The 16407-nt window shown below is 37.2% G+C and overlaps 1 protein-coding gene across 5 annotated transcripts in view; it reads left to right on the forward strand.

Moving 5' to 3' along the window:
• The first annotated feature begins 1501 nt into the window (after nt 1-1501).
• Nucleotides 1502-16407, forward strand: part of MTRF1 (mitochondrial translation release factor 1) — a 51225-nt gene continuing 36319 nt past the window's right edge. The window contains exons 1-6 of one of the 5 annotated variants that reach the window (XM_036932423.2): nt 1502-1555; nt 1655-1822; nt 3697-4122; nt 12963-13054; nt 14431-14512; nt 14705-14812. In XM_036932423.2, coding sequence (XP_036788318.2) covers nt 3705-4122; nt 12963-13054; nt 14431-14512; nt 14705-14812 — 700 coding nt within the window. In that variant the 5' untranslated portion in view covers nt 1502-1555; nt 1655-1822; nt 3697-3704. Of the gene's footprint in view, nt 1823-1966; nt 2053-3696; nt 4123-12962; nt 13055-14430; nt 14513-14704; nt 14813-16407 lie in introns of those variants that run through there. The other 4 variants (XM_036932425.2, XM_057494622.1, XM_057494623.1 and 1 more) reach the window with 4 other exon arrangements.

The raw sequence follows: 16407 nt of genomic DNA on the forward strand, positions 1-16407 counted from the left end.
TAGGTATTTATTTACCCAAGAAAAATGAAAACATATGTTCATACAAAACTTGTATGTGAATGTTGTTATCAGCTTTATTTGTAGTAGCTAAAATCTGGGAACAATCCAAATGGCCATCAGAGACTGGACTGACAATCATGGTATATCCACACAATGGAATACTGCTCAGTAGTAAAAAGGAATTAACTCTTGAAATTCACAACTTGGAGAATCTCAAAATGATTGATTATGCTAAGTGAAATGAATTCTACAAAGAAGAGTACATTCTATGTGATGCCATTGATACGTAGTCCAAGGAAATGCTTACTCATCGATAACAAAGGAAAGCAGATCAGTGGTTGCCTGAGAATGGGGAGCGGGGAAGGGAAAGAGGAGATTTCCAAGGGTCACAGTGAAACCTTTGGGGGCTTGGTATGATCATTGTCTTGAGTGTAGTGATGGTTTCAAGAGTGTGTAAGTAAACCTAAATATATGCAGTGTATTGTATGTTAATTATACTTCAATAAAATCTGTTTTAAAAACAAAAAAAAAAAAATAAACAAAAAAAAAGAATTAAAGGATTTGGTTGGATAATTTAGGAAACATGTGAATCCTTTGGAATTTGTTATCTACTAGAACATAAGCTCCATGTGGACAAAGATTCTTGTCTTCTAAATTTTTTTGCTAAATTTCATGTCTAGAACAATGATTATCACATAACTGGAGCTCAATATTTATAAAAAAAAAATGATTGAATCTTTTATCTTTTGGAGGAGGGAGGCTGCATCAGAATTTAGGAGCCACATGAATCATTAAGACAAACTGACTTGATTTAATCTCAGCTCTATCACTAGCTCTTTTACCTTGGACAAGTTATGTAAGCTCTCTGTGTCTTCATTTTGTTCTGCAAAATGGGTATAGTAGGCTTGTAACAGGAATTACACACTGGAAATGTGCCGCCAAAGGCTGTATCCCACTGGAATATCCAAAGTAAGGCAGTATGTTTGCATTTCCTGAAACTGCTTATTACTTGGATTAAAAATCTATGAACCTAATTTGAGCTCCTAAATTAGGTCTATGTGCACGCGCCATCTATAAAATCACCTACTTGTGGAGACAGTCTTTGGAGCCCGGTATGATTTCTAAAAATACAAACTTAGTCTCCTTTAGTCATTAGGTACTTTCTCAGGGAAAGCAAGCTTAAAGTACAGCTGCTAAAATAGAATCCTTAAACTTTTGGATGATGAAAAGGGATTCATAAAAAAAAATAAATTTGAAGAACCTCTGCTTTAGTCGCTCCATATATAACAAAAGGCAATTATTTTAATTTCTTATTAATATATTATAAATCTTGATGTCTTCATCAGTTGTACATTATCTCTCTTCTGAGTTTGCTTCTGTTAAATTAGAAGCTTCTCCTGTGGCCCAAGGCCGGCCTGCCTAGGGGTAAACTACAACTCCCAGGATTCCCGGGGTGAGAGCTCCTGGGAGTTGTAGTTCTCTCCACACTGCCGCTGCCCACCGCCCCCTCCCGCGCTCCATCGACTCCCACGCCCTGAGTCCCGGCTCGGAATAAGTACTGTGCGCCGTAGTCTCCTGGGAATTTCTTTCTCGCTTTGTCATTTTTGTTTGTTTGTTTCTCGGTTTGTTGTATTTCTCTCGTTTCCTCTGTTAGCTCACTGTAACGCAGACTCAACGAGAAGTGACCAGACGCAGGCGGAGACGGGAGCGAGCGTTTACCCGGAAGTGAAAGCCGTCCCGTGTCTGTCGGGCTGAAACTTAACGGATCCCCGAAGGTTCCGACCTCAGAAAGGCGAAAGCTACGGTCCTTCCATTTTCTTAGGTATCTAAATATTTTTCTCTTTTCTGATCTTAAGAAGTCTTTTTTCTTACCCCATTTTTCCCCCCACCCCCTTATGGGATCATCTGTGTAGTGAGTTACACAGCTGAGTTTGCACGTGCTGTTCTCGCGCGGGCTTGATGTCACTGCCGACGTGAGGACTCCGCGAATTGTTCCTAGAGTAGTGGAGTAATCCTGTTACTGTGGTGGGTGATGAGACTTGCTGTTCTCAGGTATAGGTAATGCTAAAGAGTAAATGTCTTGGCTTTTGGTTTTCTTCTCTTAACATAATTCATGACCTTGAAAGTTAGAGGCTACTACTGTCTGTAACAGTAGCCAAGTGTGGACATTTTAGCTAGAAGTGTTCCAACAAAAATCTGTTTGTCATCCTTCTAGTCTTTCGGTTTTCAAATGGGCACACCTGCTCTGATGTGCTTGAGACTGGATGGCAAGACAGACAGAAACCTCTGCTGGAGGACTGTACCACAACAGGTTACCGGGCACTGGTGCATTCTTCCACAGTCCTTTTCCAAATTTGATCCAGTATGTTAAAGTTCACATGTAGAAACTTGCAAACTCTGAATATTTTAGAGACCATTCTGAATATTTTATTTCCTAGAAGTTTGATATCTAAGTTGGCCAACTTATAAGGATCAAATGAGTTAACATGCGAATGCACCTCCTAGCACAGTAGGAACAATGGACACAGGGAAGACAATTTTGATACCTAGGGTCAAAATAAATTTCAGCTTTGCACCTCAGAAGTTTAGGGACAAAGTGGTTTTTTTAGACCACTGTATTCTTTTTCCTTTCTTAATAAAAACGATTGTGTGTGCTTATGTTAGCTTTTAATTATCTCTGTTAAAGGGGAGGAGAACAGATAATTATTGTACACAGCCATTTTCACCTAATTTGTAATTTTCTTTAAGTATTTTTTTCCTGATTGTAAAAGTAGTAAATACTACATGTATAGAAGACTGGAAAACACTAAAAAGTAGAAAAAATAGAAAGCAAGTTTAAGGTATCCATAATTGCACAACTAACGATTGTCTCATTAACATTTTGGCATATGTCCTTTTTAGTTTTTTTTTTTAATATTCTCTGTGCCTTTTTTACACATATACCATATATTGTAGAACATTTTGAAAAGCTAATTGAGATTAAATTGTTCTGCATCTGCTTTTTTCATTTAATGTAATTACCACCATTGTTCCTTTTTACAGACCTTCTACTTTCTTAGTCTGTTAATATTTTGAGGTTTTCTTTCTTCAGCATCCCACTTAAAAGAGAAGCACCTTTGAAGAGTAATTGCAGAACTGAGAATGAAAAGCACTGAGCTTTGAACAGGCAACCTGCAATCTAATATCAGCTCTGCCCCTCTCTGGCTGAGTGAATGATCATGATTAAGTTACTTGACTTCTTGGACATCTAGATACCTAAAATTAAAGAATTAGGCAAAATAGTTATTATTGCCTTCACATTTAAAAATCTATGAATAAGTGAACCACTTAAAGTTTGCATGATTATTTCATATCTTTCAGGTGCTTGGTCACATACTGGATCCTAGAATCTGGATGCTTTCTAGAAAATAGCTGATTTATTCCATTTTATAGATATATTTATGAATGACACCTACTCATTTCCTGTAGTTAATTACATAGTGTGAGTGAGTAGAAAACGGTGCTATCTTCATTTATTTTAATATGTTATATTCAGAGGTTTGAAGAATTATTTTCTTTTTGTGGGTAATTGAATTTTGGTACTATTGGGGCTGGCTGAGGCAGTGAATTGAGCAAGATTTCTTGAGACTCATTCCTGCATTTACATTTGCAGAGTTTTTTTCCAATTTTTCTCAAATTGTGTTTGTTATATTTCAGATGCTGAGATGAATCGTCACCTGTGTGGTTGGCTCTTTAGACATTCCTGTCTTAACAGTCATGGCCAGTGCTACATCCACCCCCATTCTCATCAGTTTACACAGAAACATCTTGATACAAAGCTTTGGGTTTTTAGACAAAACAGGAATCACATTCTCCATCATCTGTTAAGTAAGAATCAGTCCAGGAGATGCTATCATCAGGTCACCAGGATGTTCTGGAAGCATAAAGCACTACAGAAATATATGGAGGACCTGAATGAGGAGTACCGAGCACTTGATCAGGGTTTGCAGCATATCTCTGTGAATGAAGGGGACCCAAGGTCCTTCAATCGAAGGCATGCTGAGTTGGCACCACTTGTAGCCATTTACCAAGAAATTCAGGAGGCTGAACAAGCAATTGAAGAATTAGATTCAATGTGTAAAAGTAGGTAAAAGAATACGAGTCTATAAAAGCATATGATTGATTTTCTAAGTTACAAGCTTTATTGAACTCATTCTTTTAAAAAAGCCTGCAAGTAATAAGCTCTATACTTGGAGAGGAGAGGACTGTACTCTGGGTGTTTGCAGTATTTCAGCTCCTATAAAAATCAACTACTAAGAGACCAAGTGCCTCATGGTGCTTGCCAAGAAGTTCTTAGTGTCTGGGAGACTGAATATTGACTTTTTCAGAATATTAATTTGTTGAATAGATCTTTACTGAGCATTATCGTACATTCCAGGGACACAAAAATACAGTTCCTACCCCCCATTAAAGGCTTATATGGTCTAGGTGTGATTTCATCACCCTGAAAAAGAAGTCCTGTACCCATTAGCTATCTTGTTCCAATCTCCTCTTGTCTACTAACCCTAAGGCAATCACTAATCAAATTTCTGTCTCTGTATATTATTTGCTTTAGGCATTTTATATGAAAGGAACCATATAATATGTTGTCCTTTGTGACTAGCTTATTTTACTCAGCATACTTTTAAGGTTCACCTATGTCAAAGCACATGAAAGTACTTCATTTCTTTTTTATGCTGAGTTATATTCCATTGTATGGATGTCCCACATTTTATTTATTCATCAGTTCATGGATATTGAGTTGTTTTTTCCACTTTTTTAGTTATTGTGAATAATGTTGCTGTGAACATTGCATACAAGTTTTTTTTTTTAATTAAGGGTACCATTGATACACAATCTTATGAAGGTTTCCCATGAGCAACATTTTGGTTTCCACATTCACCCATATTATCAAATCCCCCACCAACCCACTGCAGTCACTTTATTAGCGTAGTAAGATGCTATAGAGTCACTACTTGTCTTCTCCGTGCTCTACTGCCTTCCCCATGACCTACCTATATTGTGAGTACCAATCATAATGCCCCTTAATCCACTTCTTCCTCCCTCCCCAACCACCTTCCCCAACCCCTTCCCTTTGGTAATTGCTAGTCTCTTCTAGTCTGTGAGTTGGCTGTTGTTTTGTTCCTTCAGTTTTGCTTTGTTGTTATAGTCCACAAATGAGTGGAATTATTTGGTACTTGTCTTTCTCTGCCTGACTTCTCTGCCTGGCTTATTTCACTGAGCATAATACCTTCTAGCTCCATCCATGTGGTTGCAAATGGTAGGATTTGTTTTCTTCTTATGGCTGAATAATATTCCATTGGGTATATGTACCACATCTTTGTCCATTCATCTACTGATGGACACTTAGGTTGCTTCCATATCTTGGCTATTGTAAATAGTGCTGTGATAAACATAGGGACATGTGTCTTTTTGAATCAGGGGTTTTGTTTTCTTTGGGTAAATTCCTAGGAGTGGAATTCCTGGGTCAAATGGTATTTCTGTTTTTATTGAGGAACCTCCATATTGCTTTCAACAGTGGTTGAACTACTTCACATTTCCACCAGCAGTGTAGGAGGGTTCCCCTTTCTCCACATCCTGGCCAGCATTTGTTACTCCTTGTCTTTTGGATGTTGGCCATCCTAACTGGTGTGAGGTGATATCTCATTGTGGTTTTAATTTGCATTTCCCTGATAATTAGCAATGTGGAGCATCTTTTCATGTGCCTGTTGGTCATCTGAAGTTCTTCTTTGTAGAAGTGTCTGTTCATATCCTCCACCCATTTTTTAATAGGGTTATTTGCTTTTTGGGTGTTGAGGCGTGTGAGTTCTTTATATATTTTGGATGTTAACCCCTTGTCGTATATGTCATGTACAAATATATTTTCTCACACTGTAGGATGCCTTTTTGTTCTGCTGATAGTGTCGTTTGCTGTACAGAAGCTTTTTAGCATGATGTAGTCCCATTCATTCATTTTTTATTTTGTTTCCCTTACTCGAGGAGATGTGTTCAGGAAAAAGTAGCTATGTTTCTATTCAAGAGATTTTTGCCTATGTTTTCTTCTAAGAGTTTTATGATGTCACTTACATTCAGGTCTTTGATCCATTTTGAGTTTACTTCTGCTTATGGGGATAGAAAATAATCCAGTTTCATTCTCTTGCATGTAGCTGTCCAGTTTTGCCAACACCAGCTGTTGAAGAGGCTGTCATTTCCCCATTGTATATCCATGGCTCCTTTATCAGATATTAATTGATCATATATGCTTGGGTTTATATCTGGGCTCTCTATTCTGTTCCACTGGTCTATGGGTCTGTTCTTGTGCCAGTACCAAATTGTCTTGATTACTGTGGCTTTGTAGTAGAGCTTTAACTTGGGGACCATAATTCCCCCCACTTTATTCTTCCTTCTCAGGATTGCTTTAGCTATTTGGGGTCTTTTGTGGTTCAATACGAATTTTAGAACTATTTGTTCTAGTTCATTGAAGAATGCTGTTGGTATTTTGATAGGGATTGCACTGAATCTGTAGATTGCTTTAGGCAGGATGGCCATTTTGACAATATTAATTCTTCCTGTCCATGAGCATGGGATGTGTTTCCATTTATTTGTATCTTCTTTAATTTCTCTTGAGAGTGTCTTGTGTTTTCAGGGTATAGGTCTTTCACTTCCTTGGTTAGGTTTATTCCTAGGTATTTTATTCTTTTTGATGCAATTGTGAATGGAATTGTTTTCCTGATTTCTCTTTCTACTAGTTCATCATTAGTGTATAGGAATGCCACAGATTTCTGTATATTAATTTTGTATCCTGCAACTTTGCTAATTCAGATATTAGATCTAGTAGTTTTGGAGTGGAGTCTTTAGGGGTTTTTTATGTACAATATCATGTCATCTGCAAACAGTGACAGTTTAATTTCTTCCTTACCAATCTGGATGCCTTTTATTTCTTTGTGTTTTCTGATTGCCAAGGCTAGGATTTCCAGTACTATGTTGAATAGAAGTGGGGAGAGTGGGCATCCTTGTCTTGTTCCTGATCTTAGAGAAAAACCTTTCAACTTTTCACTTTTAAGTATGATGTTGAGTATGAGTGTGTCATATATGGCCTTTATTATGTTGAGGTACTTGCCCTCTATACCCATTTTGTTGAGAATTTTTATCATGAATGGATGTTGAATTTTGTCAAATGCTTTTTCAGCATCTATGGAGATGATCGTGTGTTTTTTGTCCTTTTTGTTTATGTGGTGGTTAATGTTGATGGATTTTTTAATATTGTACCATCTTTGTACCCCCGGAATAAATCCCACTTGATCATGATGGATGATCTTTTTGATGTATTTTTCAATTCTGCGTGCTAATATTTTATTGAGTATTTTTTCATCTATATTCATCAGGAATATCAGTCTGTAATTTTCTTTTTTGTGGTGTCTTTGTCTGGTTTTGATATTAGAATGATGCTGGCTTCATAGATTGAGTTTAGCAGTATTATGTCATCTATTTCTTGGAAAACTTTATGGAAGATGGGTATTAGGCCTTCTCTAAATGTTTGATAAAATACAACAGTGAAGCCATCTGCTATGGGGGTTTTGTTCTTAGGTAGTTTTCTGATTACCAATTCAATTTCATTGCTTGTAATTGGTCTGTTCTGATTTTCTGTGTCCTCCTGGGTCAATCTTAGAAGGTTGTATTTTTCTTGAAAGTTGTCCATTTCCTCTAGGTTATCCAGTTTTTTAGCATTTAATTTTTCATTGTATTCTCTTATAATTCTTTGTATTTCTGTGATGTTCCTAGTGATATTTCCTTTCTCATTTTTGATTCTGTTCATGCGTGTAGACTCTCTTTTTTTCTTGATAACTCTGGCTAGGGGTTTATCTACTTTGTTTATTTTCTTGAAAAACCAGCTCCTAGTTTTGCTGATTATTTCTATTGCTTTATTCTGCTCAATTTTACTTATTTGTGCTGTGATCTTTATTATGACCCTCCTTCTACTGACTTTGGGCCTCATTTGTTCTTTTCCTAGTTTCATTAATTGTGAGTTTAGACTGTTCATTTGGGATTGTTTTTCTTTCCTGAGGTAAGCCTGTATTGCAACATAATTTCTTAGAACTGTTTTCACTGCATCCCACAGGTTTTGGGGTGTTGAGTTGTTTTCATTTTTCTCCATATATTGCTTTATATCTGTTTTTGTTTGGTCATTGATCCATTGATTATTTAGATGCATGTTGTTAAGCCTCCATGTATTTGTGGACTTTTTCTTTTTCTTTGAATAATTTATTTCAAGTTTCATATCTTTGTGGTCTGAGAAGCTGGTTGGCCCAAATTCAGTCTTTCTGAATTTATTAAGGCTCTTTTTGTGGCCTAGTATTTGATCTGTGTACAAGTTTTTGTGTGGACATAGAATACTGAGTTGTATAACACCATACAACTAACCTTTTAAGGAATTGCCAGAGTGTTTTCAAAAGTGGTTGCACCATTTCACATTCCACCCCCAGTGTATGAGGGTTCCAGTTTTCCACATACTTGCCAATCCTTGTTATCTGCCCTTCTGATTCTGTCTATCCTAGTGGGTATGAAGTGATATCTTACTGTGGTTTTGGTTTGCATTTTCTTGATTAATGATGTTGAACATCTTTTCCTGTGCCTATTGGACATTTGTGTATAATTTTTGGATAAATGACTATTCAGATCCTTTGCCAATTTTTTAATTGAATTATTTGTTTTTTTATTATTTAGTGTAAGATTCCTTTCTATTACAGATACAAGTCCTTTGTCAGATATATGGTTTACAAACATTTTTTCCCATGCTGTGGGTTGGCCCTTAAATTTTAATGATACCAAATTTATCTTTTTTTTTCCTCTTGCTACTTGTGTTCTTCGTGTCATATTTAAGAAACTGTGTGTTCCTAAGTCATAAAGGTTTATATATATGTTTTCTTCCAAGAATTTTATAGTTTTAGACTTTACATTTAGGTCTTTGATCTTTTTAAGCTTATTTTATATATGATGTAAAAGCTGTTTGTTTTTAATTTTATTATTTTGTAATATTGCTGTTGCCTAAACATTTTTTCTCTTAGGAAAATTTTTCAAAATATACAGAAGTTGAGAGAAAGTACAATGGACTACCTGGGTTTCAACATTTATCCAGATTTTGCTATTGGCTTTTAATTCCTAAACTCTCTTCTGTGCTCCATTCTGTTCATTGAGCCTTAGAGATGTTAAGCAATGTTGAGGCCAGTCACAGTTACACTTGTAAAGTGTGAGTTTTTTCTTGCTTTCTATTAGTGGTACCACGAATCTTTCACTTACATTTAATGAGGATTATTTTTTATTTTGCATTATGCTACTCAAAATTTTAATTAATTAGTTTTGGGAAAGTTCCTTGCACATAATAAGAGCTTACCATATGCTTTCTAAATTAAATTGGCATGACCTCTTTCAGCCCTGGTTGTATCATGTAATGTTAGTAGATTGGATTAGATTTTTCTCAAGTCTCTAAGTCTACAATTCTGCTATTCTATAATAATAGTGTCAATAGTTACATATACTGAGTCTTACTGTATTCCAGGCACTAAGCTTTTCATAAATATTATCTCATCTGAATACTCACAATAACCTTATGAGGTAGGAATTATTATTCATGTCCCCATCTTATAGATGAAGTCATTGAGAGATTAGGATGCCAGTGGTCGCTGAGCCATAGAAGAAGAGCAAGGATGTAAACTCAGTTGATTAGACTCCACAGCTTCTGTTCTGGTCCACTGTACAATGATTCAAAGCCCAGTAGTCTACCTCTGTAATCCATTTGGCATGAGTCCCCTTCTCTTCTCCACTAATGTACATCTTCAGTACATCTCACTGTAAATGATCACAGTAAATGCCTAGCTTGTAGTGCCACCTCCAGGCTTTCCCAGTCCAAGAACAACCTCCATCATGTTACTTCCCTGCTCAGGATTTTCAGTAGTTACCATTGCCTGTAAATACAGATTTCTTGGTTTGGCATTAAAGAGCCTCTGCAGAGTGATCCTATCTCTTTGTGTAGTATATTAATTCCCTTTGCATATTCTGCCTTCCAACCAAAATAGACAACCTGTCATTCCCTGGGTACACCCATGCCATCCAGGTCTGACTTTACTCACATTGTTACTCACCATTTTCACCTTGTTAAAACTCAGTCTTCTTACAAAGTATGGCTTGGCTGTCATACTGTGGCTTCAGTTCCCTCTGTAAAAACAAGGGTGGTTACCTTTCTCGGTTTTGTATTCTGACCATTTGTGTAATTGTCTTAACCTCCGCCCCTTCCCCATTCTCTGTTCCTCAAGCACAGGGCCTGTGTCTGATTTATTTTTCTTTTTTTCTTTTTATTTATTTATTTTTATTGATCTACAATTACATGAAGAACATAATGTTTACTAGGCTACCCCCTTCACCAAGTCCCCCCCACATACCCCTTCACAGTCACTGTCCATCAGTGATTTATTTTTCTATCTCCTGACCACCAGAGAAGACTAAATAGGCTCTCAAGTCTTTGTTGATAATGAAATTGAATTAGGTTGGATTTTATAGTTCAGTAAATAATAGGAGGCCACAAAAACTAATTTCATCTGATTGCAAATTAGAAGGGTTTTCTAATTCCTCCGACCCAGCAGATATCTATACTGAGTAATCTGTAGCATATGTGCATAATGTGGAGCCATTCATGCTATTACAATTCTGCAACAGATGATTCATAATTAGAAGTTAGGTCAGATAGTGCCTTATCCAGGAAGCCTTCCTCAAGTGCTGAAGGCTGGGTTAAACCCCCTCCTTTATGCCTCAATAGCACTGCCTTAGCACATATTGTAATCATGTGAACATGTCCATCTTCCCACCAGACTGAGGCACTTGAGACCTGGAACCGTATTTTATTCATCCTTGTGTCTGCAACATCCTTGTGTCTAGCAGAGTATCTGGTGCATAGTAAGTGTTAAATGTTGAAAGCATGAATGATGCGTAGAATCCCACAAGAGCTAATGACTTCCATTTCCAGAGAAGAGTTTTAAAGAGCCTTCTCTCTTTTATAATTTTGATTCTTCCCTTCTAGTTTCTTTATTGTTATTAAAAATAAAATTTTCTGCCTCAATTTGCAAGCATTGCCACTGACACATGGAGTCTCTCTGCATCTAGAGCAGTGGAATTGACAGTTGTTAAGATCCACCATGTTTGGCCACTATATCACTGTTGGCTTTTTTTGTTAGAGCTCCATAATTTCACTTTCTGCTTTTGAAATGATATGAAAAAGACCATTGTTTCCATAAAGCAGAGGTTTCAAAGATGTTTTGTTTGACATGTAGTGTTTTTTTTTATGCATTTTTTTATTGAGGTATTATTGATATACACTCTTTTTGAAGGTTTCACATGAAAAAACAAAGTGGTCACTACATTTACCCATATTATCAAATCCCCACCCATACCCCATTGCAGTCGCTGTCCATCTCCATCAGTGTAGTAAGATGCCACAGAGTCCCTATTTGCCTTCTCTGTGCTATACTCTCTTCCCTGTAACCCCTCACACCATGTGTACTAAACATAATACCCCTCAATCCCCTTCTCCCTCCCTCTACCTGCCCTCCCACACCCCTTCCCTTTGGTAACTGCTAGTCCCTTCTTGGAGTCTGTGGGTCTGCTGCTGTTTTGTTCCTTCAGTTTTGCTTTGTTGTTATACACCACAAATAAGGGAAATCATTTGGCACTTGTCTTTCTCTGCTTGGCTTATTTCACTGAGCATAATATCCTCCAGCTCCATCCATGTTGCTGCAAATGATAGGATTTGTTTCTTTCTTATGGCCGAATAGTATTCCATTGTGTATATGTACCACATCTTCTTTATCCATTCATCTACTGATGGACACTTAGGTTGCTTCCATATCTTGGCTATTGTAAATAGTGCTGCAATAAACATAGGGGTGCATCTGTCTTTTTGAATCTGAGAAGTTGTATTCTTTGGATAAATTCCAAGGAGTGGGATTCCCGGGTCAAATGGTATTTCTATTTTTAGTTTTTTGAGGAACCTCCGTATTGCTTTCCACAATGGTTGAACTAGCTTACATTCCCACCAGCAGTGTAGGAGGGTTCCCCTTTCTCCGCATCTTCGCCAGCATTTGTTGTTCTTAGTCTTTTCAGTGTTGGCCATCCTAACTGGTGTAAGGTGATATCTCATTGTGGTTTTAATTTGCATTTCCCTGATGATTAGTGATGTGGAGCATCTTTTCATGTGTCTGTTGGCCATCTGAAGTTCTTCTTTGGAGAACTGTCTCTTCATATCCTCTGCCCATTTGTCAGTTGGGTTCTTTGCTTTTTGGATGTTGAGGCGTGTTAAGTTCTTTATGGATTTTTGATGTTAACCCTTTGTCGTATATGTCATTTACAAATATATTCTCCCATACTGTAGGATGCCTTTTTGTTCTGTTGATGGTGTCCTTTGACCTGTGGTGTTTGTAAAAATGTTTACTAGGTCTGAACATTTCAAGAGATTCCAGAACTCATAGAGTTCTATTTCTGACTCTTGAAAACACTGGAGGCTCTCTTCATGCTGGAGTCCCCACAGTGTGTTGAGTGATAGCTGCCACCTTGAGGCAAGAATGATCACTCCAGTTTATTCTACCACTTGGGTTTATATTTAATTAACCATTCCCTTTTAAAATCTATTTGATTAATCACTGATTTCTGTAATTATATCTAAACTTTCAAATCACAAACTCTTTGGAGCAAGGTCATACTTCTTCTCACACTGAATTTTTTGGACATGCTTCACAAATACTTAATTGACACTTTCTAACTATTCTAACTGCTTTTGTATAATCCCTTGCCTTTGTAACTGAATGAAATCAAAGTAGGTAGAGATTAGATAAGTATTTAAGGGTTTCTCTGTAAGTATTTGAAAAGTTTTACCATTATTTCCATTTTCTGGTTTGTAGGTCTAAATAAACAAGATGAAAAGCAGTTACAAGAGCTTGCAGTGGAAGAGAGGCAAACCATTGTTCAAAAAATCAGCATGTTATACAGTGAGGTACGTTTTAGGAGGTCAGCTAATCTCAATAGGGTTAATATGAAGAAATACTGTTCTTGGCTAGACTGTGCCTTGGTGCTCAAAGTACTTCCCAAAACCATTTATTAAGTCTCTCTGTGATAGGTGACTAAGCTGGGCTTAGTGCTGTAACTTACTACAAAAGGAGATTGAAGCAATTGTGATGCAAAGAATAAAAAACCGTCCTACGTCCACCATATCAACAATATTACAAAGCTGCTAACTTGCTAGGCAAAGGAACTTATGCTAGTGAAGAAACTGAGTTCACTAACAGGAAGAATCAGCCATTTATAAGTCTCAGTAAAGAGGAGTGGCTCATAGTTATTGTTTTAATTAAGGATTGAAATTTGGATTCTGCATAAAATGGAACAATTCCAAGGGTATCAAGACAGTTGGTTAACACAAGCCTTTAGCACCTTCTAGCTCAATGGATGATTTGTCCAAGACAATGAAAAACAGTATCATGACCAGCTTCCCCTCTGTCCTATTCGCCACCCTCCTGCCTTCAGTCTTCCCTACTCTAGGAATCCAGTAGAGGGGCTTGTGGAGGGTGCCGCGTACGTATCAGTTATTTTTATCACTGATTTAAACAACTAATCAAAGGCAGAAATGATGTATCTGACTCCTAGTCTAATATTTTCTCCCACAGACAATATCGTTTCTAGCAGAGAGGGAGTGTTTTAAACATTGTCAGTAGGGAGAGTTATGACACATTGGTACTTTTGGTTTGCTTTGAAAGACTGTTCAGTAATAATAAAAATAAAATTGCTTCCCTCTTCTTTCTAAGAAGGAAGTTGGTTCCTTTATTAGGAAGCCCCTTTTATTCTTGTCACAGTTGAGCCTTGCAGTGGGAGTTGTCAACATACTCTAAACAGAACAACTCTCCTAGGAAGGCAGGACATGGTCTGGTACTGCCATCATTTATGCAAGGAGACAATATGCAGTCCTATGTAAAAAGTCCTCATTTTCTTCAGATGAAGACTTTCAAAGCTTTACTCCATTCATTAGATGAAAGAAGCTACTGTTCAGAACTAATAAGAGGGAAAATCTGAAGAAAATTGCACAGAACATTCTTAACTTTGATCTAAAGCTCTGCATTTTAGAATATTAAGATACCTGATAGCATAGTAGAGAATGTCTTGACAAGTAATCTCATTGTTAACATGAATTGGTCATTTATTTTAGTTCTGATTAGGTCTACTTATTATAGCAATTTAGGACTAGCCCTCATTGGGATGACATGTGATTTTGTTCATTACTGATTTTTTAATGATTGAGGGTCTTTTACCTAAGTTCAAGTAATAATAGTATCCTATGGAAAATAGACACACTGATGCTCATTTTTTTTTCTTTTTCAGCTTTTCCAGAGTCTAGTGCCAAAGGATAAATGTGACAAGAATGATGTTATATTAGAGGTGACATCTGGAAGAACTACTGGGGGTCAGTAAAATAATTTTATTGTAAATGGCCTTAAAAAATACTTAAATTGGACCTTGATGTGAAACACTAACTTTAAAAGCCTATTAAATGTGTTTCAGTATAGATATCTTTACTCCCCATTTCTGAGGACCCTGTACCTTAGACTGGCTTTCTTAGAAATTTGTGCTGAATACTTTTTGTATTTCGTTTTAGGTGATATCTGCCAACAATTTACCCGGGAAATATTTGACATGTACCAAAATTACTCAAGCTATAAACACTGGAAATTTGAACTTCTGAATTATACACCAGCTGATTATGGTAGGCAATGTATTTGAGGATTTTTTCCATAGAAGATGATGAAAATTATTTTACCTCTGATCTTGTTTAAAACCCTATTGTCTCATTTTTTAAAGCATTTTCTATATCTATTGAGTAGTATGACATAGGCTGATCAGTCACAGTGACTTACTATAGTAGAGTTCATAACTGGGAGAAGAGAGTCGGAAGAAGGGAAGGAAGGAATGTCTGAATTACAGAATATTTCCTTGTGGAGGACAGATACATACCTTGCCTTGAAAATCATTGCTCTCTGTATTCAAAGCAAAGACACGTTAAAGTTTTTGTGCTGAAGAACCTTATCATTTATGTGATACATGGGAAACTCTTACCGTTAGAGAAGTGGCTAATGATGTGTTTGTAATTTAGGGGAATGCAGAGAAAGGTCATTATTTGTCTTCATTTTCAGGAAGCATCCATTCTAGTCCGGCTGATAAAAAGTCATACAACATAAACAGTAACAAACAATGCAAGTCCTTAAACTTTTAAATACCCAAGTATGTTAAATCAGAACATCTGATAGTAATTCTTTTTTTCCCCATTCTATTAATCCATCTAAAAGTTTTTGTCACCTTGATTATGTAGTGATATACTGTAGCAGACAGAGGGGTCGTCCATAATAAGCCACAAGCTATCGAAGTGGGGGAAGAGGATTAAAGTAAATTAAACAGTAGAGGAAAATGAAAACCAGTACATAGCATAAGTAAGTTGTGCTTACTACAGATTTTAAATATAGTTAGTACCCTGGACAGGGGAATATCAGTGACAGCAGACAGAAGACACAACCTGAGCAACAGCAGGGTGGGGGGAAAGATCTCGGTCTGTGTGTAGGACAGCGAGGAAGCCAATTTACTCAGAGCATATTTGTGTGGAGAAGCAATAGGAAGTAGGTTTGAGTGGGTAGAGTTTAAACAGCCTTGAAATAGGGCTTGACTGTTAGGGAATAGGGATCTGTTATAGATTTTATTAATAAGAATATGATATTTGATAGCTGTTAGCACAGAGATAATGACCGATGCTGAGAGAATCAGTGAGGGAGTGTCCGTGGAGAGGGCACGGCCGGGCACTGAACCTGGAGAACGGCCACATTCACAGAAGGTGCACTAGTCGGCAAGAGCACGTGAGTCAGAGAAGCAGAAAGAGGGTGAGGACGATGAGACGTGGAAGCAAGCAAGGGCGGGGTTCCACAGTGACATCACCAGGAGCAGCAGCGTCATGGAAGAGAGTATAGCGGGGGCGTCGTCAGCGACCCTGGGGGTGCGTGTTTCGAGTCCAGCTTTCAGGAAGGAAAGGGAAGCGAACTTAGTAACAGGAAGAAAGGTTCCGCCTCAGGTGAGCATAGCGGCTTGAACAACAGCCGGAAAGACTTTCTTTTGGACATACTGACTCACTGGCAAAAACAAATATATCCTAAAAAGTAAAAAGGCCTTTATTTAAAGGAGAAAAATTTTTAATTGTTCACTCATATACCTCTAAAATTAAAGACTAAGAGTAAATCTCTGTTCATTGAAATTACAAGATAATTTTAATCAATTTATTATAATCAGGAGAAGAAAAAGGTATTAATAGGAAGAGAC

Source organism: Manis pentadactyla, chromosome 17 (genome assembly GCF_030020395.1).
Source record: "Manis pentadactyla isolate mManPen7 chromosome 17, mManPen7.hap1, whole genome shotgun sequence".
In the NCBI taxonomy this organism is placed as follows: domain Eukaryota; kingdom Metazoa; phylum Chordata; class Mammalia; order Pholidota; family Manidae; genus Manis; species Manis pentadactyla.